This window comes from Podarcis melisellensis, assembly GCF_964234715.1.
Source record: "Podarcis melisellensis genome assembly, chromosome: 10".
Classification (NCBI taxonomy): Eukaryota; Metazoa; Chordata; class Lepidosauria; order Squamata; family Lacertidae; genus Podarcis; species Podarcis melisellensis.
Window position 1 is genome coordinate 48,793,533 of NC_138542.1, and position 20,536 is coordinate 48,814,068.

Consider the following 20,536-nt stretch of genomic DNA (forward strand, 5'->3'; position numbering starts at 1 on the left):
GGATGAGCCAATCTACCTTGGGGATTGGACTGCATTTCCTTATATTAGACAGCAATGAACCAACCCCTTACCTTCAACTAGTCCCATTGACTTTAATGGGGCCTTGTTAATGTAAGTGACCACAGAGAAGCAACAGCCCTTAAAGGGTTTCCTTTTGTCAAAGAAGTTCCGTTAAAACAGGGATGGGAAACTTGTGGCCCTCCAGATGTTGTTGGAGTCCAACTCACATCAGCCCCAGCCAGCAAGGCTAATAGTCAAAGACTATGGGAGTTCTGGTCCAGCAACATTTGAGGTCCATAGGTTCATGGGTCATCCCATTCAAATTAGTGTCCCCACTATTGATTCAGTACAGTGGTACCTTGGTACTCGAACGGCTTGGCTCCCAAACAAATTGGCTCCCGAACAACGCAAACCTGGAAGTGAGTGTTTCGGTTTGTGAACATTTTTCAGAAGCCGAATGTCCGATGTGGCTTCTGCAACTTCCACGGCTTCCAATTGGGTGCAGGAAGCTCCTGCAGCCCATTCGGGAGCTGCGCCTTGGTTTACAAACTGTTTCAGGAGTCGAACGGACTCCCGGAATGGATTAAGTTCGAGAACCAAGGTACCACTGTATATTCATTAGTATTTCTGAAGCAAATGTCTGCTGCTAGACCCAAATCATAGCATAACTCTTGCCACGTGGATGTTGTCCATGGGATAGCACGACTCTGAAATGGCCAGATCAAACCCTGCCATCTGGTTTATTGTGTGATAGTTAGGTACTGTAGTGAAAGATAGCAGGTATAAAGAACCTAAATTGCACAATTTTTTTCAGCTCAACCTTCGGTTGATCTGTCTGATTCCTTCCTGTCATAATTACTTTGACCTTTCAAAAAATATTTATAGAAGTGACTCCTTCACCTCAGTTCTACCTTTTAAACTACACTTATTTTTTTATAAATCTATCCTGGATCAGTGCTGGTTTGTTTTAACCAATAGTGAAATGGCAGCATTTACACTAAAAAATATATATCTGGGAACCAGTGAGAAATACTCACAATGGAGTGAAAGGATGCTTGTTAGTTTGACGTTGTGCAAAAGTGATGGAAAATACACCAGTTGAAGTTGATTTGAAACAAGGCACAGATGTTTTCAATGGATTTCAGTTCGAGCATAAAAATCTTCAGAAAAGTGGGGTGTGATTACAATTTCAGAGAAATTGCTGTCTCTTTTTGCAAGCTGACCAGAGTTCCCATCAATCACATGGAACTCTGGAACTGCATCAGGCACAGTCAGTGTTCTCCCTGATGTCCCTAGAAGTTCTGCTTGCATCCTCCTATCCTTCTCAGTACCATATGGTCTTGACAGGAGATATGCACCCCATGCTATCTTCTCGCTCCTGATACCATCTCTACGGAAGCATCTAGACAGAGTGATATTTTCCACCAGCTGCTGCTGAAACTTCCTGTTTCTGCCTGTGCTGCCCAAATAGAGTATCACAGGAACTTACCTTAAGCTGAGTCAGACCACTGGTCCATCTAGCTCAGTGTTTTTCAACCACTGTTCCGCGGCACACTAGTGTGCCGCGAGATGTTGCCTGGTGTGCCGTGGGAAAAATTGAAAAATTCAAAAGATAAAAAAAGTCACATTTTCGCCCACTAGGCGGGCGCCAGACTTTGTCCACCCTATTTTCCATCCATCCTGGGTGGGGATCAGATCGTATGGGATCGGATGAGAGCGGACAGGCGGTCCACTCTCATCCAATTCCCCATAGAGAGCAGCGGGGCTCTGACATCTCCCTCTCCGCACACAGTGCGGAGACGGAGCTGTCATCCACCGGCTCAGCGGGGATCAGCGGATCGATCCCCGCTGAGCAGAGAACGGTCCGCAACATTTTTGTTTGCCATTAAAGAAAAAAATATTAAACATTTTATAATGGTGGTGTGCCTCATGATTTTTTTAATGAAACAAGTGTGCCTTTGCCCAAAAAAGGTTGAAAAACACTGATCTAGCTCTGTATTGTCCACATGAGTGACAGCAGATCTCCAAGAAGGTTTCCAGTAAGGGAAATTCCCCACCCTAACTGGAGATGCCAAGGACTGATCCTGGGATGTTCTTCATGCAAAACACATGTTCTACCCCCAAGTTGTAGCCTTCCTCGGAACTTGGTTTAGAGTCCATATTTACCTCCTGTTTTTCTTTTGGGTTATCCCAGGGATGGAGGACCTGTGGCCCTGCCAGTGTGGTAGAGCTGCAGCTGCCATCCTCTCCAACCATTGGTCATGCTGGCTGTGACTGATTGGAGCTGAACTCCATCAGCATCTGGAGGGCCACAGGTGCCCCAACCCTGGTTAGCCATCTCCTCTTTGAACAGCAACAAAGTGAACCATAAACCATCTAAGAACAGGTTGTCAAATGAATTCCTATAGACTGTTGGTTCTAATATCTGCTCCCCTTCTCACTTTCTATTTCTTGCTGCTTCTATACTTCATCCTTCCTCTTCCTGCACTGTAGAAAAACAAGTCAACAAAACAGGCAGAACCATGAAGGATGAACCTGCTTCCTTGGGAAGGAGAAAACGTCCCTAGTGTCAAGGTTTCATAGAACATGAAATGAAAAGGTGGTGCCTTCTGAGCATGTGCTTAGTGGTTGTATACAACTATAATTAAGTTAGGAGGCACCTGAGCATGTAGAGTAGTGGTTGCTCACTGCCTGCTAGGCACAATAAAGGTTAGGGCAGGGTTTCCCAAACTTGGGTGTCCATCTGTTTTTGGAATACAACTCCCATCATCTCTAGCTAGCAGGACCAGTGATCAGGGATGGTGGGAGTTGTAGTCCAAAAACAGATGGACACCCAAGTTTGGGAAACCCTGGGTTAGGGGGTCACTTACACATTGCCTAAAGAGAAATAATTACCATAATATAAATAAGACTACAATAGATCTTACCTAAGAGAGGAGGATTGTGACTAGGTGAGCTATGTGCCTGCTCAGTCTGCTGTTCAGATGCTAACTACTGATGGACAATTTCAAGGCCCTTGCTCCACCTTCTTAGCGTTTTTTATCTTTAAAATGGATTTGGGCTACACAGCTCTACAAACAAAGGATACCTTCAAACAGAGGAGAGCCCTCTGTAAAGTAAGACACATGGCCAGTCTGGGTCCATGAGATGACTTCTGACCATAGGCAGAGTAGTTCTCAATCACTGCTGCACACGATTGCATTTGGAGATGAGGGGAAATGCTCCCATGAAAGGTCAGGATCCACCCACATCTTCCTGGATAGGGTGCCACATGGCAGTGTCTGTGTAGTGGGCAGGTGGGTAGGGTGTGTGTGTGGAGCTGGGATACATGGTAGTTTCTTGAGAAATACTGCATGTGGGGAGAGCTGTAGCTCAGTGGTAGAGAATATTCTTTTCATGCAGAAGGTTCCAAGTTCAATCCACATCATCTCCAGGTTGGATTGGGAGAGACTCCCTGTCTAAAACCCTGGAGAGCCACTGCCAGCCAGTGTAGGCATTACTGAGCCTACGCTGGCCTGATTCAGTATAAGACAACTCCCTGTGTTCTTGTGCAGGTGAAAGGAAAAAGAGAAACGCTGAAGAAGAGGAATTGGTGAATAACAAGGTCAAGGGGGAAAAGGAATGGCCTGGACAGAGCTTTGAATGAATGGAGGTGTGAAGAGTAGGAAATGTACTAGATGTGAAGATGGGGGTGGAGCCTCTTTCTCACCCTGCTTTGCTTCCCCTTTTTCCTCTGCTCTCTTTGGCACGTGCTGAGCTCAACAAAGAGCCACCCTGCAGAGCCAATTAGTCAATAGCTTGTATTCTTGCAATGAAATCCTGCGGGAAGCAGGAGGCAGGGTGAGAAGGAAAACCCAGGGTGGGGGGAACCCAAACTTGGAGTTGGCAGGAGTTTAGTGTGCAAATATAGGGCCAATTCCAAAGCAATTCTTTCTTCTGAGTGAGTGTTTTTGGAATGGTTCCTGTGGAGTCATACACTTGGAATAATATTAGGCTGACATACTGATCAACCATATGCATTTTTCAGGGAGGATTTCATGACCAGAAGATGAGATTGCCGCTACTTCTCCTTGCAGGACTTTCTCAGAATGATTTGCCAATTTGAAAGTACATTTTTCACCTATATAATTTTAGGGGGCCCTCCCCAAAGCTTCCTCCTTGAGGACAAATGTCTCACCAGAAGATAGCATGGTCTTAGGACTAAGCAACTGCCAAAATTCAGATATGGAGAGGGGAGAGCTGGCCAAGACTGAATGTCTGCACTCCTGGCAGAGAAGCAAGACCTAGTCCTTGACCCCTAGCCTGAGGCTGTTGGCCTGAAACTTGAGAGTCCTAAATTAGGGCCCTAGAGCTGGTTGGAGATACTCTGCTGTTTGGAGCAGACCAGCAGCCACTGCTGCTTCTATGGCAGAGGTGGGAATGTATGGCCCTCTGGATATTGCTGAACAACAATTTCCATCAGCCCCAGACAGCATGGCTAATGGAAATGGCAGTTGAAGTTTAGCAACATATGGAGGGCCAAATGTTCCCCACACCTGCTCTATGTTGTGGCCCTGCACTGACCTCCCCGTTATCCTCCTGCTGTTTTTGCTTCTGCATCAGCAGGATGGATGCATGAAACTTCTCTAGCACCATCTCACCTGACAATGCCATACTGTGATGAAGGCCCCTGTATTGTGACACACAATCCTTCCAGAGTATGGCATTGTATGCAAGGTGGGCTGAAAGAGAGCTGTACTGCCACCACTTTGCCAGGACAGTGGCAATAATGGCAGCAAAACAGTTCTATGGAGCTCTCTGGAGCCACTTCATTCACCATGCCTCACCCTGAGGAAGATAGTGCTCTTACAGTGCTAGGCAATGGCCACCACTAGCCACTTCACAGCAGATGAGTGGAGAGGATGAACAGGACTTGTGTGTGGCTTTGTAGGCAGCTGGGACAGGGCAAGCTAGCAGCCATGGGGCAAGCAGTGGAGGGCGTCAGATTTGGTGTCTCTCCTGACCCACCATCTGAGACAAAATACTCTGTGTGGCTGAAGGGTGAGCTGTTCATGGAAGGCTCCCAGAGGCAGCTCTCCCTGAGCCATTATGTCTCAAGGAAACAAGTCTCATCACATCAGACACCGCTTACTCACCAGAGAACACACCAGGCAGGAAGAAAGGACATCAGAGTGCTAGTTTTTAGGATTTTCTCTTTAAGGATCTCCAATCCATAACCAGAGGTGTGGAGCCTGAGAAGGGTAGAAGTTAGAGCCTCAAATGCTATCAAGCATCATTGGCCTTAGCACTCAGGAGCATGCTTCTTTATCTTACAAGGCTGGATGTGGATCCTCTTGATTCTCCTGAACCTCATGGTGCAGTAAAAGTAATTTTGCAGAACGTTTGAGAATGCTGAAAGTCTACCTTTTAAGCCGACCATTTTCTAAAATGGTCAAATTCTGTAATAGCATTTTGTTTTCATTCATCAGCTTGACCACAGAGTACCAGAAGCATAGTTGATGTCCCTCTGCTTTCCAATCTGCTTTTAAAGCACCACGAGAAAAAGCAGTGCCTGTGTGACCATTCCCATTCCAGTGCCACTGTTTCTGGGAGGCAGAGTTGTATGTATATGCCTTTTCAATGCTCAGCTACAAGGAAGCAACCCCACCCCCATAAACCAAACAGAATCTGGTCTGATCAAGAGGAAGGCCCAGTAGTATAGAGAGAAACAGAACTAGAATAGTAAAGGTACATTTGCAAATGTCTCCTCCTCCTCCGTCTTCTCCTCAGAGCCTCGCTCCATGCAGAAGGAAAGGAACGACTGCTATGGAGCAGAGCAGATGCTGATATGGCTTTTGCCAGCAATAGTGCCAGACACTGGAGTGCATTTGTTGACAAACAAATTCTTTCAATTGCCGTGGCTGCCATTTTATTTTGGTTTGGCTCCATTTCTTGGTGGCTTTCTCTTTGGCAACACTAGAGGGAAAGGAAGGATTACTATGATTATCATGATAAAGTTGACGTGGGCAAGAAAGCTAGTATGATTGATCTTCATGGTTTTGTCTGATACAGTGATTGGTCATTGGAATGTACTGGTGCATAAAGCACATCAGTGTGGTGATATGGCAACTCTCAAGTCTTAGCTCAACCCAGATAACATACTTCTGTTTAAATAGGAAAACGGGAGCCAGGCTTTCACCACAAGGTGAGTTACACCCTAAACTTCAATACTGCACTAGTTGGGTTGAAACTCAAAGGGTGCTGAGTTTGGCTAGAACTGATGTCACCCAGACCAGTCAATAAGTATCAGAGAAGAATGGTTATAGGGGGTGGGTCACCATGCCAAAAATGGTGCAACTGTTATGTCTCCAGATGCTTGCTATGCTAAGAGCTGTGACCATCCCACTCTTCAAAAGGAAGGCACAAAGGGCATGTCATTTGTTGCCTATGTACTGGTCTGGTTTATGCATTAAAGTCTTTGGCAGAAGCCAAGCTAGGATTTTGAGTAAGGACTAGGATGTTTAGGTATGACTGACTTTTGCAGTTGGTTCTTCAGGACAGTGGGCGGGATGATTATCAGAGTGAGATACTGATCTTGGTCACATAACTTCTGGAACCACAGATCTCATTCACCCAAAAGAAAAACTGGCACAAGGGTTTTTCCACTTGCCTTCTTCTGGGTGTCAACAGCCTAGCTAGAGTTTCTCTGAGTCATAAACTACCTTAATCCAGATTTCTTAACAGGGCAGAGGTAGCAAAGTGTCCACAGGTATGTTACATGCTTACCTTCAAATGATGATCACTGTGCCTAAAGCAATTAAGCCGATATGGCTCTTATCTACTTTGACTACATGCCCTGAAGGCTTTCAGTAGCACATTTCCCAAACTCAGAGGCCTTTGAAGTGTGTAAGAAGAATTAGAGAGGAAATGCTATCTCTGTACAGAGAAATAAATCTCTCTTCAGGGTTGGCCAATTCATTCTATTTCCCTACCCCTAAATCACACAGAAAGTGTATCCAATTTGAGGGGCTGGGTCATGTCCCCAATTCCCTGGCAAAGGAGGCTTTTGCAGATGTGGGTCAGGGAGTCTGCCTCAAGGATCCTGCGGTCCCTGAGGTCCAGTCCAGTGGAGAGCATGATATACTGGTCCTGAAGCAAGGAACCAGAATCCCCAGTTCCACCATCTCACGAACAACCCAAGTTTCCTTACTCTTCTGTAAACCCCCACAAAGAGAAAACAGAAGGTTTGCCTAGAGGCCATTCAGTGATACTAAAGTGCTCAGATCCTCAGACTACACATTACAATGCAAATCTGTATGATGATACTCAGCTTTCTTGTTTTCTTGCTTAACAGAAAAAGGCACTTTGAGAGAAAGTGATTGGAAGTATGAGGTTCTGCTTAACCCTTTCTCATGCCCTGTCATTTTCCCACTCCAACTCACCCCCTGGCAGATTCTTCTGTCTGAAGTATTTCAAATATGCCATCACGAACACATATTTGGCACACAGTATGGGGGCAGGGAAGCTGCTCGGTGTACAATTTGGAAAGGAGAAATGGCAGGTGAGGAAAAGGTTAAGTTAAGCAGCCCTTCACTAGTCACTTCAATTCCAATTATCCCGTCTCAAAGTGCCTCTTCCTGTTAAGGGAGTAGGGGATCAGAAAAGTGAGTATGTAGCTGGTCCTAAGTAGCTAGGCTTGGCTGTTCAGTAGGCATGCTTTTCTGCTCAGTTGAGATCAAAGCATTAGCCATGGACCAAACTACATGTTACACTGACGTTCTATTGTTGTAACTGCTGGTGTAGTTTCCTTCTTCAAAATCCAGCTGCATTTGAAACAGCACCATGGCATATTTAAATATTTGTAAACCCTTCCCTGTCATGCTCCAGCCCTGATCCAAATTACCCACTGAAGCTATTAGCCATGTAGGAAAAAAACACGAAACACACACACACACACACACACCCCAATTCTGCCCATCTGCTTTTCCCTTTATGTTCCCTAATAGCAACTTTGAATGGGTGGTTTAAGTTAGGGAACTGGTGTGGGAACAAAACGTTCCTAACCATCATAGCATGGTCCCTATGCAACCAACTGGCACCCAGGGGATCAGGATGCAAATCTTTGCCTAGCCCCATGCGCTCCCTATTTAGCCTTACACAGTTCATTGACTCATTCTTAATGCTAGATCCAAGGTAACATTTTCTTCCACGTGAATTCTTTGGGCATGATTCTGATGGAGGAGTGCACTTGTAAAACAGGATGTCTAGCACCAGTGTCTAGCACAGTGTTTCCCAACCTTGTGCCTCCAGCTGTTTTTGAACTACAACTCCCATCATCCCTGACTAGCAAGACCAGTGGCAAGGGATGATGGGAATTGTAGTCCAAAAACAGCTGGAGGCACAAGGTTGGGAAACACTGGTCTAGCACATTGATGGAGCTATATTAGGGCTTAAGCAACCTTTTTCTCTCTGAATTTCCTTGGGAGTAATCTGTCAGGGTCTAGAGTCACAAATGGATATGACAGGAGTAAAGCCAGAAGCAAAGATGAGTGGGACCATCCCACTTTTCTCTCTCATCTTTATGCCACTCCCCCACCCCCAGCTTTTTCTTCCTTGCCACCTGCAAGAAATAAGGCAAAGGGCCTCATGGAAGTAGACCTATGACCACAGGGTTCCCACCCCTGATCTGTATCAATAAGGAGGGGAAAGAGGAGAAATGAATTAAAAATCCTCAGCATTTTCTTAGGAAGCATCTGAAAATAGACCAGGATACTAAATACCTGAGAGCTGGAAGCAGAGGCAGTGGCAACAGGAATCTTATTCACTGGGTCATTGGAAAGACAAACAAAACCACAAGGGAAAGACTACAAGCTGCTTTGCATAACTATGAGGGCTAGAAGCTTAGATGGCCTTGGAAAATGCAGAATGACATTATGTCCCCACGAGATTAAGCTCTGATTACAAGAAAGTTGTCACCTTGTTTGTGAATATTTATTATTTTTAATAACGGTATTTGATAAAATCCTTGAAAACTAAGTTCCAAGCATCTGTTTTCCTTTGAGTTCAATACATTAAAGAGCATAAAAATACATAAAGGAATCTTTTAAAGATGGATATTTCCTCTACTGTATGTGAACCTGGTAGGCAAGCCATTCATCTTCTGCAAACTCTTTAATGTTCATCAGACCTTTGAGTGATTGTTTAACAACAAAAAAGCGCCTCAGCCTGTAAAGTGAAAGAGAGAGGGAAAGAAAGAAAGGCAAAAAGGCAGGGGTATGAAATTGCAATGTGTCTCGACACCTTCCACAGATTCAGCCTCACCACACACCCCTCTGGCAAAACTACAGGCAACCTCAAGCAGCCCTTCCAGTCTCTCTTGTTCTCTGATCTATGAAATTGATCAGAGATAAATGAAATCAGTTGGACCAGAAATTAGATGGGAGTCATTTCACTTCCTTTGCTGTTGTTACATTAATGAGCAATTATACATTAAGAACTATGAGGTGACTGATGTAATTAACCTCATAAACTGAGACTACTGAGGAAAGGAGGGGGAAGGCTTAGGACATACTTTGATGTCAGTATTGTATGTTTAAAAAATATAGATAGATAGGTATTATTGGGCCCACTGTTAGCAATTGGCTTAGTAGATACAGCAAACTAGCACAGTTTTGTTTGTTTCTAAATGAAGGGTCATAAGAAGTGGAATATCTCAAGGATATATGTTGGGACAGGTGCTTTTCAGCTTGGTCATAAATGACCTAGAGTTTGGGATGAGCAGCAAGGTGGCAAAGTTTTTTGAAAACGCTGAATTATTGGTGGAAAAAAACAAAAAGGGATTGAGAGGAGCAAACTGGTTGGATGTGCAAAAAAAGTTAAATATTGTTCATTATAAACAAGTCTCAATTGATGCACATTGGGGCAATAAATCCTCATCTCACACATACACTGATGTGGTCTGAGATGGATGTGACTGGCCAAGAAAGGGGTCTTGGGTCATGGTGGATAATGCAATGAGAATATCAATAAAGCATATGCCAGGTGTGAAATGGGCAAATTCCATGCTAGGTATCATTAGGAAGTGGTTCTGAATTAAAACTACCAGTATTGTCAGTCCTTACACAATCCTCATTGCAACCATGCCTGAATTCTCTTCACAGAGCTGGTCACTGCATTCCAAAAAGGATAGTTTAGAGCTGGGAAAGGTGCACAAAAGGGCAACAAACATGACCAGAGTAATTGCTCTATATGGAAAAGTTACAAATTTGGGGGCTTTGTAATTTAGAAAAATGGTAAGTAAAGGGGGACATAACAGAGGCTTGTAAAATTATGCATGGTATGCAGAAAGTGGAGAAAGAAAAGTTTCCATCCCTCTCATAACACTAGAACTCAAAGTCCTCTAATGAAGCTGAATAATTCAGGACAGACAAAAGGAAATACTTATTCACACAGTGCATAGATAAGCTATGGAATACCACAAGACATGAGGATGGCCACCACCTTAGAGGGCTTTAAAGTGGGGCTTAGACAAATTCATTTAGGATAAGGCTATCAGTGCGTAACTACTATCTCCAATCTTCCTCTAGTTGCCAGTTGCTGGGAAACAGAAGTGGGAGAGGGCTATTGCCATATATCTCCTGCATGTGAGCTTCCAATAGGTTTCAGGCTTGCCGCTCTAGGAAACAGGATGAAAAACTAGAAAGGCCTCTGGTCTGGTTCAGTAAGGTTCTTCTTCTGTTCTAATGCGCGCTCTCTCTCTCTCTCTCTCTCTCTCTCTCTCTCTCTCTCTCTCTCTCTGAGCAAGGACATCTGAGGACAAGATTCTACACATGCATCAAGTTCCTTATTTGTTCTGCCTTGTTTTGCCATTCCCAGGGCTTCAAAATATCAGTTTGTTGGAGTACGCAATCTGTTATCTCACAGAGAGCTTTCAAAAGAAAGGCAGACACACAACATAGATCCACACCCAACAATTCAACGGATGTAGCCCAACAGCAGCACCCCCCCCCCAAAAAAAATGTTTTAAGCACCCAGCCAAAGTAATGAGAACATTCCCCCCCTTTTTGTCAATATATATAACAATATATGCAGATAGATTTCAAATTACCCTTCCACGTTGCATTTTCACTGTCTCCTAGGAAGAGAAACGGCTGATTGAAGTTTTGGGCTGGACTAATTGTGATGTGAGGAGCTCTGGGCACTTATTACTGGAATGAGCAGGCTGGATGGGGGAGCGGGCGTGGGGGGGGGAGCGCAGAGGATGAAAAGAGAGATCCAGCTACTCCTTTCTCTCAGCTCCTGAAGCGTAAGGGAGTAATCATTTCAGAATCTGGAAGGAGAGGGGTAAAAAATCGCAAAGGATCACGCAGGAAGGCTAATCGCCCCCGCCCTTCCTGCACTTGAGAGACAAGAAGGGTTACTATCACTTGCAGATGCTCGGGAAGAGGATCTAGGAAGTGGAAGGTTGCCCCCCCCCCTCTCCCTCCTTCTCCTCCGCGCGCCCGCCAACCCTCCTCAGTTTTCCCAGCAGCACCCCGGGCAAAGAGGTAAAAGAGCTGTTCTTCAGCACCGCGGAGTGATCGGTGCAGGGGAGCTGTCCATTTCAGCACCACCACGTTAATGCAGTAGGTGGGAGCGGAACTAGCAAGGCAAGAAGAGGCGCGAGACACCGACGAGCAGCATATCCTGCAGCAAGCCTCCTGGTTCCCCAGATCTTCGGAAGCTTTGCAGAGAGGGGGGAGGAAGGGAAATCCGTCTTGCTTCTCCGGGAGAGACTCCCCCCTCCTCTGCCCATTTTACCACCACTACCAACATCATCACCAATCACAACAACCGCTGCTCTGCCGCTGCCGTGAAGAGGGGGGTGAAAAGCCATGGAAGGCAAAACCTCAGCACCTGTTCAGCTGAAATCAAGGGCTTACAATATACTGGCAAGTCTAGTTCGGTGGTAGAAAACGGGGAGCGGAGGGAAGATCTGGAACGAGAGCGAGCCAACAGACGAACAAAAACCCCACCAAAAAAATATATCCGAAGAAGATAACTGGAAAGAAAAGGGATTTTTCATGGCGCAGGCTGCAGAGCTGAGCAAGAAGACTGAAGGTTGCATCTCTGCTCTTACAGTCTCTAACTGTCTAGGTCCAGATAATGAGAGAGTGTGTTGAGGATGCTGTTTCTGTTGCCGCTGCTGCTGCTCCCCTGTTCACTGTGGAAGCCATCTCCAAATTAGCCATTACATATGGAAACTGGAGACCAGAATTTTAGAAAAAGGGATTAAGGCATCTCATTTTTTGGGGGGGGTTATCTATTTTTTCCTTTATTTTATTTTTATAATATATATATATATATATAATATTAACCGCCGGAACGTTTCTCTTTTAAAAGGCAAGCCTCTTCCCGTGTGATTTTTTTTTTCATTTACACTGATTCCGTGGGCTTTCTTACCTCCCTTTTTTATGTATAGATTTCTCTCTATTGATCTCGAATAGATACCCATTATATTATTATTGCTATTATTACTATTATTATTCTTACTAGAGGAAATATTATTCTTTTATTTTATTATTAACATACAAACACACACACACAGCCCAAGAATCAGAAGGCGTTGGGTATTTGTATAATGAAGAATTATGGGGCTCTTTGACAGAGGTGTTCAGATGCTTTTAACCACCGTTGGTGCTTTCGCTGCCTTCAGCCTCATGACCATAGCTGTGGGGACCGATTACTGGCTTTACTCCAGAGGGGTTTGCAAGATGAAAGGTACCGGTGATAATGAAACCAGCAAAAAGAACGAAGAAGTCATGACCCATTCTGGATTATGGAGAACCTGCTGCTTGGAAGGTATTTGATTCCGAAGCTCAACCTCTCCCCCACTCCCCGTCCCCACTCCGTCCCATTCCCTCCCATCTCCCCCCCCCCAAAAAAAAATCTTCCCCCGTTCCACCATTTTCTCGCTCCAACCCTGCCGCCATGGAACCAGGATGCTTGGGTTAGTTTCTGAGGAAAAGCAGTAAAGTTAGAAATAGCTCAGGTACACGTCCCCATTCTGTCCCCGCTAACCCCTCTTTCCCTTGTCCCCTGGAAACCCTGTTAATGTGATCAATGATCTCTGTATTGTGAAAACATCAAAGGGACCGTCTTGTTAAAGCGTGTGTGTGTGTGTGTTCGAGCCGCCTCTTTCCGGATTCTTTACAATTCCTTTTTGGAAAGCGAGCAAAATGTTATATTATTGGAGTGCGCTGTTGGCTTCTAATGACGGGGCGGTTGAAAGGGGGGGGCGGAATAATTGGTCTCCTTTTGCGAATGGATGTTGATGACGAGAAGTCTGGGAGAGTGAAAAGAGGGGGGAAAGAGGCAGAGCAACTTCCTATGTCTGGTGGCGTGTTCTGCCCCCACACCCCCGCTTCCTCACATGTACAATTTCTTAGCATCAACAACAGATCTTGTTATGTCTCGGCTGCCTAATTGGGTAAACTCGAATGTTCCCAGTTTTCTCTAGCGGAGTTTGCGAGGGGCTTTCGTAACGTCTCCTCCAGGCTGCTTATATACAGCTTGGCTGTGTGTGGCTTGTTTATTATTATTATTATTAGGCTGGTTTCAAGGGTGGGAGAGATCTGTATGCCCTTCTCTCGCCAAATGAACAAGTGGTGGAGAGAGGAAGGGGAGGGGAGAAGGGACAAAACCCTTTCCCTCTCTTCCCACCTCCCCACCCCCGTCTCTCTCCCTCTGTAATAGGAAAGTGAACAAGAGCAAGTCCTCTCGCACCCGGATTGACATGTCTGATGGCAGCAGGAGAATCACTACGGCAGCCAGTTTTTGAAATCAGACGCTGGAAATAGGCGGAGGGGGTCCGGGGCTTTGCTTTGAAATGTGCTATTCAGCATGGCTCTCTCGGTATAGATGTGCAGGGCTGCGAGGGGGGGTGGGATGGAGCTGGGGGGGGCTCTTCAGATCGTGCGTGGAAAGAAGGAAGGGAGGCTGATGCAAACGTGGGGTGTTTTGTGGGCACGCAAAGCCTCGCCGTAATCAGACCGTCTGTTTTAAGAATAGAAGCTAACTTGGGGGTGGGGGGAGAGGGGGATGGGTGGGCACACACGCAGCATGTACATGGCTTGCCTCGCGTCCCCGCCTCAAACCCCAAGCTGAGGCCGATCGCGCTCGCCGGCGATGCCTCGGGGGTGCTGGGGGGGGGGGGGCAGATCCCGCAAAATAGGATGGCGGGGAAAGGGAGCAGGGTCCTGGGAAGAGAAGATCAACCTCTCTCCGCTCGTCGTTCATGGCCTCTCTTGCCCCCAAGCCCACACCCGCCCCCTTTTTATAAAAATAGGGGAAAGTAAGAAGTAAGCGAGAGGGGAGGGGGTTGGACCTGCTGTTTGCAAATGGTTGTGGCCGGGAAGAATAGCGACATCCCCCCCCCTTATTCTTGGTGCAAACGGTTGAGTGATGGCTGAACATGTTTTGAATAGCTAAGTGACTTCATTGAGCGATGGTCTGTTTGACGCATACTGCATTTGGTGCCCTTTCTCTCTCCAAGCCGCTGCCTTTTAACATATTCTGCAGAGGACTTCCATGCTGAATACTCTATGCTATCTCCCAGCCAGAGAGAGGCGGGTGGGGGGGGGGGTGGGAAGGAATCAATATCGGAAAATTAATCGGCGGCGTTTTAAACACGCCAACAACACACACACACACCTCCAGAGAAGCGAATCTATCTGGAAATCTCTTCCCCTAAACACACACACACACACAAATATTAAGAGCCTGTCAGGCTGCTCTATTCATTAACGTGGAAGAAAAGGAGAGGCATCGATCGAACGAAGCACTGACGAGATCCCTGTCTTCCAAAAAGCGAAAGGAAAGAGGCGGGATTGCCTCGGGGACTTGGGGGGGGGGAGGGGGCTGCAGAAAAGCCTTCCCGATCGGTGTCTTTTAGGATGAGGAGCCGATGAGGATGACTGCTGCTGCTGCTGCTGGGAGCAGTCTGGAGCGCCAATGAGGCGATCTTCCCGGGGGCAGGAGAGAGAGAGAGAGAGAGAGAGAGAGAGAGAGAGAGAGAGAGAGAGAGAGAGAGAGAGAGAGAGAGAGAGAGAGAATAAATAAATGTGGCATGAGTCCGCTTGTGCTTCTGGATCCACAGACACGTATCTCTGGCTACGAGGCATTTGGTGCGGGGTGGCGGCGTGTGCAGGGGGTGGGGGAGGCGGTGCGGGTCGCTCAGGGAGGGAGGAAGAGAGGAGGAGAAGCCAGGCTCTCTTTCTCCTTCCTCCCATTTTGCACGAGCCTTCCCCCCCCCCACTCCGCACCAGCTCCCCTCCCCCACACACACCCTCCCCTTCCCGGCAGCTCGCCTGGGCTGAGTTCGCCCGTCGATTAAAAGGGCAAGGATCTTTTAATTAAAAGCTCCTAATTGTGCCCATCCCGAGACGTGCCGTCAGCCTTTTTAACTCGGCAGCTAGTGTGTGTATGTGTGTGTGTGTGTTGCGTGTGCGCGCGCGTTTGTGTTTGTGCTCACAGCCCCGTTTGTGTGTTTTGGAAAATCGCAGCCCTGCAAAAGGGGTGTGAGAAGAGCACAGGCAACCGCCTGGGCTGCTGTCAAGGCGGCGCCCCCCGCCCTACGTTAGATGGGGAGGGTGCTCTTCTTCACACACACACACACACACACGCCCAGGCACGGCACACCACCGGCCCTGCTCCGTTGAGCGTGCAGCTGAAGTTTCCCTGAGAAGACCCCGTCCCTCCACTCGGGGGTGGGGGGAACCCCCAAAGGGAAGCAGCCTGGATGGCACACTCCGCCTGTTGCTCGCCCATCGCCGGAAGCGACGCCGGGTGGAGAGACATGCAACTTTGTATGGGGGGATGGACGAGGGTCGCTGCTAGCCGAGGGTTAGTCAGCAGCGCTGCTGGGGCGCTAGATCAGGACAGCCGATCTCCTAAGCTGCAAAGCACACGAGCTCCTGGGCCGAGGATGGCTTTGCCCGGGGGCCTTTCCAGTCGAAGGCAACAGAAGCAGAAAGAGACTTGGCTTTTTTCGACTCCCCAGAAGAATAAGCATTAAGTGGCTCTGGGGTTCAGGGAAGCTACGTCGAGAGGCATTCTTTCTGATCTCCCTTTCTCTCTCTCGCTCTTCAGTCCCCCTCTTTTTTAATCGTGTCGTTTGGCCTCGTGGGAAGACTCCCTAGCTGGGTTTGAAAGTCGCCCATTGGGGAAGGACTCTAGCTATTTCTCACCTCCCACCCCCCTTAGCTGTAATATTGGAAAGTGAGACAAAAGAACAAAAACTGGAAGGTTTGCTTTGTTTTGTTTCCAAAGGAAGATTGGGCATTTATCCCTTAGGGTTGCTCTACTTCTATTTGCCATCTATGTATGCTTACAAAGAAGAAAACCCCACTGAATATAGTGGGACTTGCTCTCAGGTCAGTGTGCATAGGATTGCAACCTTAGAAGGCTTGTGGCCTTGGAGAAAATGGGTTGCATTAGAGTCCCACTGCACCAGCCGCCCTCCCTGCAAATCCGTGGTCTTAGAATAGGCTCTGATTTTTCCATGAGAGTGTACAAAAATGGCACCAAATGCTAGTTTGTCCTTATATCAGTGCTTAGTTTACAAGAGAGGTTTCTGCAATGCCCCCCCTTAGCTACTGTTTTTAGAATACCACAGGTGATCACAGTTAAGCTAAAATTGGAGGGGGTAGCAAGGTGAGCGTGTGGATTTAATTCAGTGGCCCCTATCTTTCCTATCATAATTGGAGCATTGCCTTATATCTAGCTAGGACTGTGATATGCAGTCTTTGGTGCATCTTTCAGTTGTGAGATACTATGGCTTTTGTTAAATAAGGATCAAATCCACATCATTTCGAGAAGGCATGTATGCAAACAATATTTTTCATGTAAAACTAATGGTGCTTTTGTTGCTCATTTGTGGAATATACAAATCATTTTGGCTGTAGGAATATCACATTTCCCTACAATAACATCTTACTCTAGCAACAACATGTGATTCTGCCCTCCAACAAGCATGGTTGTTGCTCATGGGAGCTCTATGACTGCATAAGTGCCACAGTCCCTTACTGTAGGTACTGCCTCCTCAATGTTGTCCTGGGCAAGGGTCTCTAGTCTGGGGCTAGTTAGCTTCATGACCAATTTGTTGGTGAACTTGAATGTCAGTGAATTGCAAGAGTTCCGAAAGACAAGCTTAGGCCAAGGTGAACTCCAGATTGCCCAGTGGCCTTTGTAGTTCTAATGTGTAGGATAGATGGATACTACTAGTAAGAGAGGAGTGCCATTGCACTCAGGCCTTGCTCTTGAGCTTCCTATAAGCATCAGGCTGGCCACTGTCAGAACAGGATGCTGAGCTAATGGGTCTTTGGCCTGATCCAGCAGGGCTCTTTTCATGTCCTTTTCACAGAGTTATGAAACTCCTCCCTCTCCATGCCCACACTCTACTGTAGACCTTTTTCTGTTCCAGTCCTGTTGGAAGTCAATGAGACTACATTCAAATAAACATGGATAGGTGTGAGTGGCACAAGGTTTTGTGTGTGCGTGTTGGTTATATCAGAGACTGAGCAGTCAGTCATGTATTGTACCACTCCAGTGTTGGACTACTTAGACATCCCAGTAAGACTTTTCTTCTTATTTTCTTTTTCTTTTCACGAAACAGCAAACACCAAGTAGTTGCCAATGTTCTCTACCCTACCACTCTGCCACTTTGTGACAGTTCAGTCTTTGAAAACCCTTGACTTTTTAAAAAAGTTATGTTTCTTTTATTTATTTATTTGAAAGTCCTGTTGCTCTTTATTTACTTACTTTGTAAACAAGCAAGCAGTAGTGTGGCTGTTGACACCCTGTATTGTGTTTCGCCAGGATATCATACTGCTGTTGCCTTTGAATCAGAACCTGCAGATATTGATATTTAGTTGGATCACACCTTGGCAGAATAAAATGCTAGTGAGAACTGGGGTGGGGGGGATGCAGCATCTGACAGCATGCAGGTCAGACCTAGTTCTTGAAGCAAATTCATCTTGCCCATGTAAAAGCTTTTTTTTTTTAATTCCCAATTTTATTAATGAAGAAAAACATTTGTTTATTCATTCATTTTGAAAATGTGTAAGAAACAGAGATATTCCACAATGAATGTTTAATCTCCCTTTTGGACCTTGTATGCAATACATACATGTTTGTATGTCATGCGTGTGTTCCATAAAGATGGAATGGCATATATTATACTTCACCCATGCATGTATGCGGAAGCAGCTTCAGAAAGAGGAAATGTAAAGTGGGGTGGGCACAGTCAATTCTTCAGTTCTCCTCCCCACATCAACACTTCCCAGGCTGCTTTTCCACCACAGTGATCATAAAACATGTGTTTGCCAGAGCAAACTGTGAAACCCTTAATGCAGAGATGCAGGTGGGAGGTGCCGTGATGCCCTCAAGAAGTTGCGGAACTCCAGCTCCCACCAACACCAACCACCACGGCCAATGATCAGGGTTGATGCTAGAGGCCCACAGGTTCCCTAACCCTGCCTTAATGTTTGATGTTGGTAACTTTGTTGTAGTCAAAGGGAGGGGTGACAAAACACTATTTGGCCTCACTGTCCATGGAATAAAACATTCCTCCGCCTGAAATGAAAAGTTGGCCATCCCTGATTTAGAATATCATGCACTGAGCTTTTACTAGGGATTTTTTTCCAAGGAGAGTTACTTTGATCCTCAAGAGATTGGTTTAATCAGGGCTCCTGATGAAAATAGGTGTAGGGTGGGAGGGAGGGAAATATCATTTTAAAAATCACTGATGTAATTATGATTACTGAGCTAGTGTATATTACATGCTCCGAACAGCTAGCATGTATGATATGAATACTATATATTTCAAATAAAAGAGGATGGGATTTGTTGGGTGGAAAGGTGCAAAGGCTTATGTCCACCTAGATGTTGTGGACAATGACTCACATCAGCCCCTGCCAGCATGGTCAATGGTCAGGTATGGTGGGAGTTGTAGCCCAGCAACTTTGGAATAGGACCACACTGGCTGTCCCTGGTCTAGAGTGTCTTCTCTTAATCAAGACAGCCATATACATAGCCTGGTGGCTGTCTCAGTTCTGGCTTCTCCTGTTTCAGCTATCAGTTGTTTTTATTCACTCATTCATTCATTCCTTATACTTCTAACCTACCTTTCAACACAAAGTCACTAGGATGAGTTAGCTACACCTAATCCATAGATAGACAGCTATCACCTAACCCAGAGGTGGAGAATTTGTGGCTCTCCAGATGCTGTTGTATCCCACCTCCCATCACCTCCAGCTAGCATGGTCAATGAGATTATGGGAATTGTAGTCTGGTAATATCTGGAGGGCCAAAGGTTAGATGTCCTGTCCTAACCCTAATCCTTAGACAGTTAATACTCTATATTCAGCCAAGGGAAACCACCGCTTCATACAAAGTGATCTCCTACAAAATGAAAGACAACAGCAGGTGCTTATACCCCAACTCATGATTAGAATTGCCACCAACATTTTGCCTGAAGAGGAATTTGCCATGAGTCTCTAGTTCCAGCTCTGAGAAAACCATCAGAATTCCGAGGAAGCAGGGAAAGAAGAAGGCAGTTACACATCTGCACAAATGATTATCAAAAAGTGCTGAGCATGCATCCCTGCAGACAAATCAGGTTTTAATCTTCTCCTTTCTTCTTGGGCACGAGAGTCAAACCTTGAAGTTCAGATCCATCCTGGAGGGCTTTCTTCCTCATGGCTGGATTGAACAAAGATGTCAGCCCCCAGCTGCACTGACATTCCAAAATATACTGTTTTCCTCATCTGAACGAAGAGTTCCGGTCCACCCCTAGAATATTATTCATCTCATTAGATTAGGTTCTCCACTCAGGCTCCTTCGTTGGCATGTATTAGAACCATCACATTTTAATACTTTATTATTACTATTATCATCTTATTTTTGCTCTTGGCCATTCTGTCTTTTTGCTGCAGCAGGCTCTAGTTCTCCAAGTTGGGGGCTGGGAAGAGACCTTTTGGATTTTTAATTGCTCGTTTGTATGTCAAGCAGCTGAAATCAGCAAACTCTTATCAGCCATCTTATCCCTTCCTGCAAAGCTCTTTCTTTGATGGCCATTTCCCTCTTAGCCTCTATCTATTAATTTTGATGAATGCTATTTCTGAGCCCTGGTTAAATCTCCATAACTAGGGACTAATTTGGTCTTCCTTTTTACAGAAATCCAGAAGCCAAAAGGAGATTGGCTCACTGATGCCTCACAAAGCAAACAGGGATGACTTTGATTTTCTTTCACTGCACGGTTATTGGGGTTGTCATGTCATTACTATCAGAGGAGGGATTGGTCTTGGAGGCTTGCATGTGGGGCAACAGGCAGAGAGCACAATCGACGGAGAGTGAGCGTGTGTGCTGCACAAGAGGTTAGACATCCCTGTGGATTTGCCTGGTGTGAAGGCAAGTAATTGAATGGAGGCTGGTGATGAAAAGAATCCCAGCCAAGAGACCCTTTCTGAAGGAAATTAACGAGCTCATTGCTCCCTCTTTGCAGCTTGTCATAGCTGAG

The 20,536-nt window shown here is 46.0% G+C and overlaps 1 protein-coding gene across 2 annotated transcripts in view; it reads left to right on the top strand.

The window, feature by feature from the left end:
- Positions 1–11,503: 11,503 nt before the first annotated feature.
- The window catches only part of CACNG2 (calcium voltage-gated channel auxiliary subunit gamma 2), a 145,574-nt gene continuing 136,541 nt past the window's right edge, over positions 11,504–20,536 (top strand). Inside the window, exon 1 of one of the 2 annotated variants that reach the window (XM_081928410.1) lies at positions 11,504–12,819. In XM_081928410.1, the coding sequence (XP_081784536.1) occupies positions 12,609–12,819 (211 nt within the window). In that variant the 5' untranslated portion in view covers positions 11,504–12,608. The remainder of the gene's footprint in view (positions 12,820–20,536) is intronic. The other variant, XM_081928409.1, reaches the window with a different exon arrangement.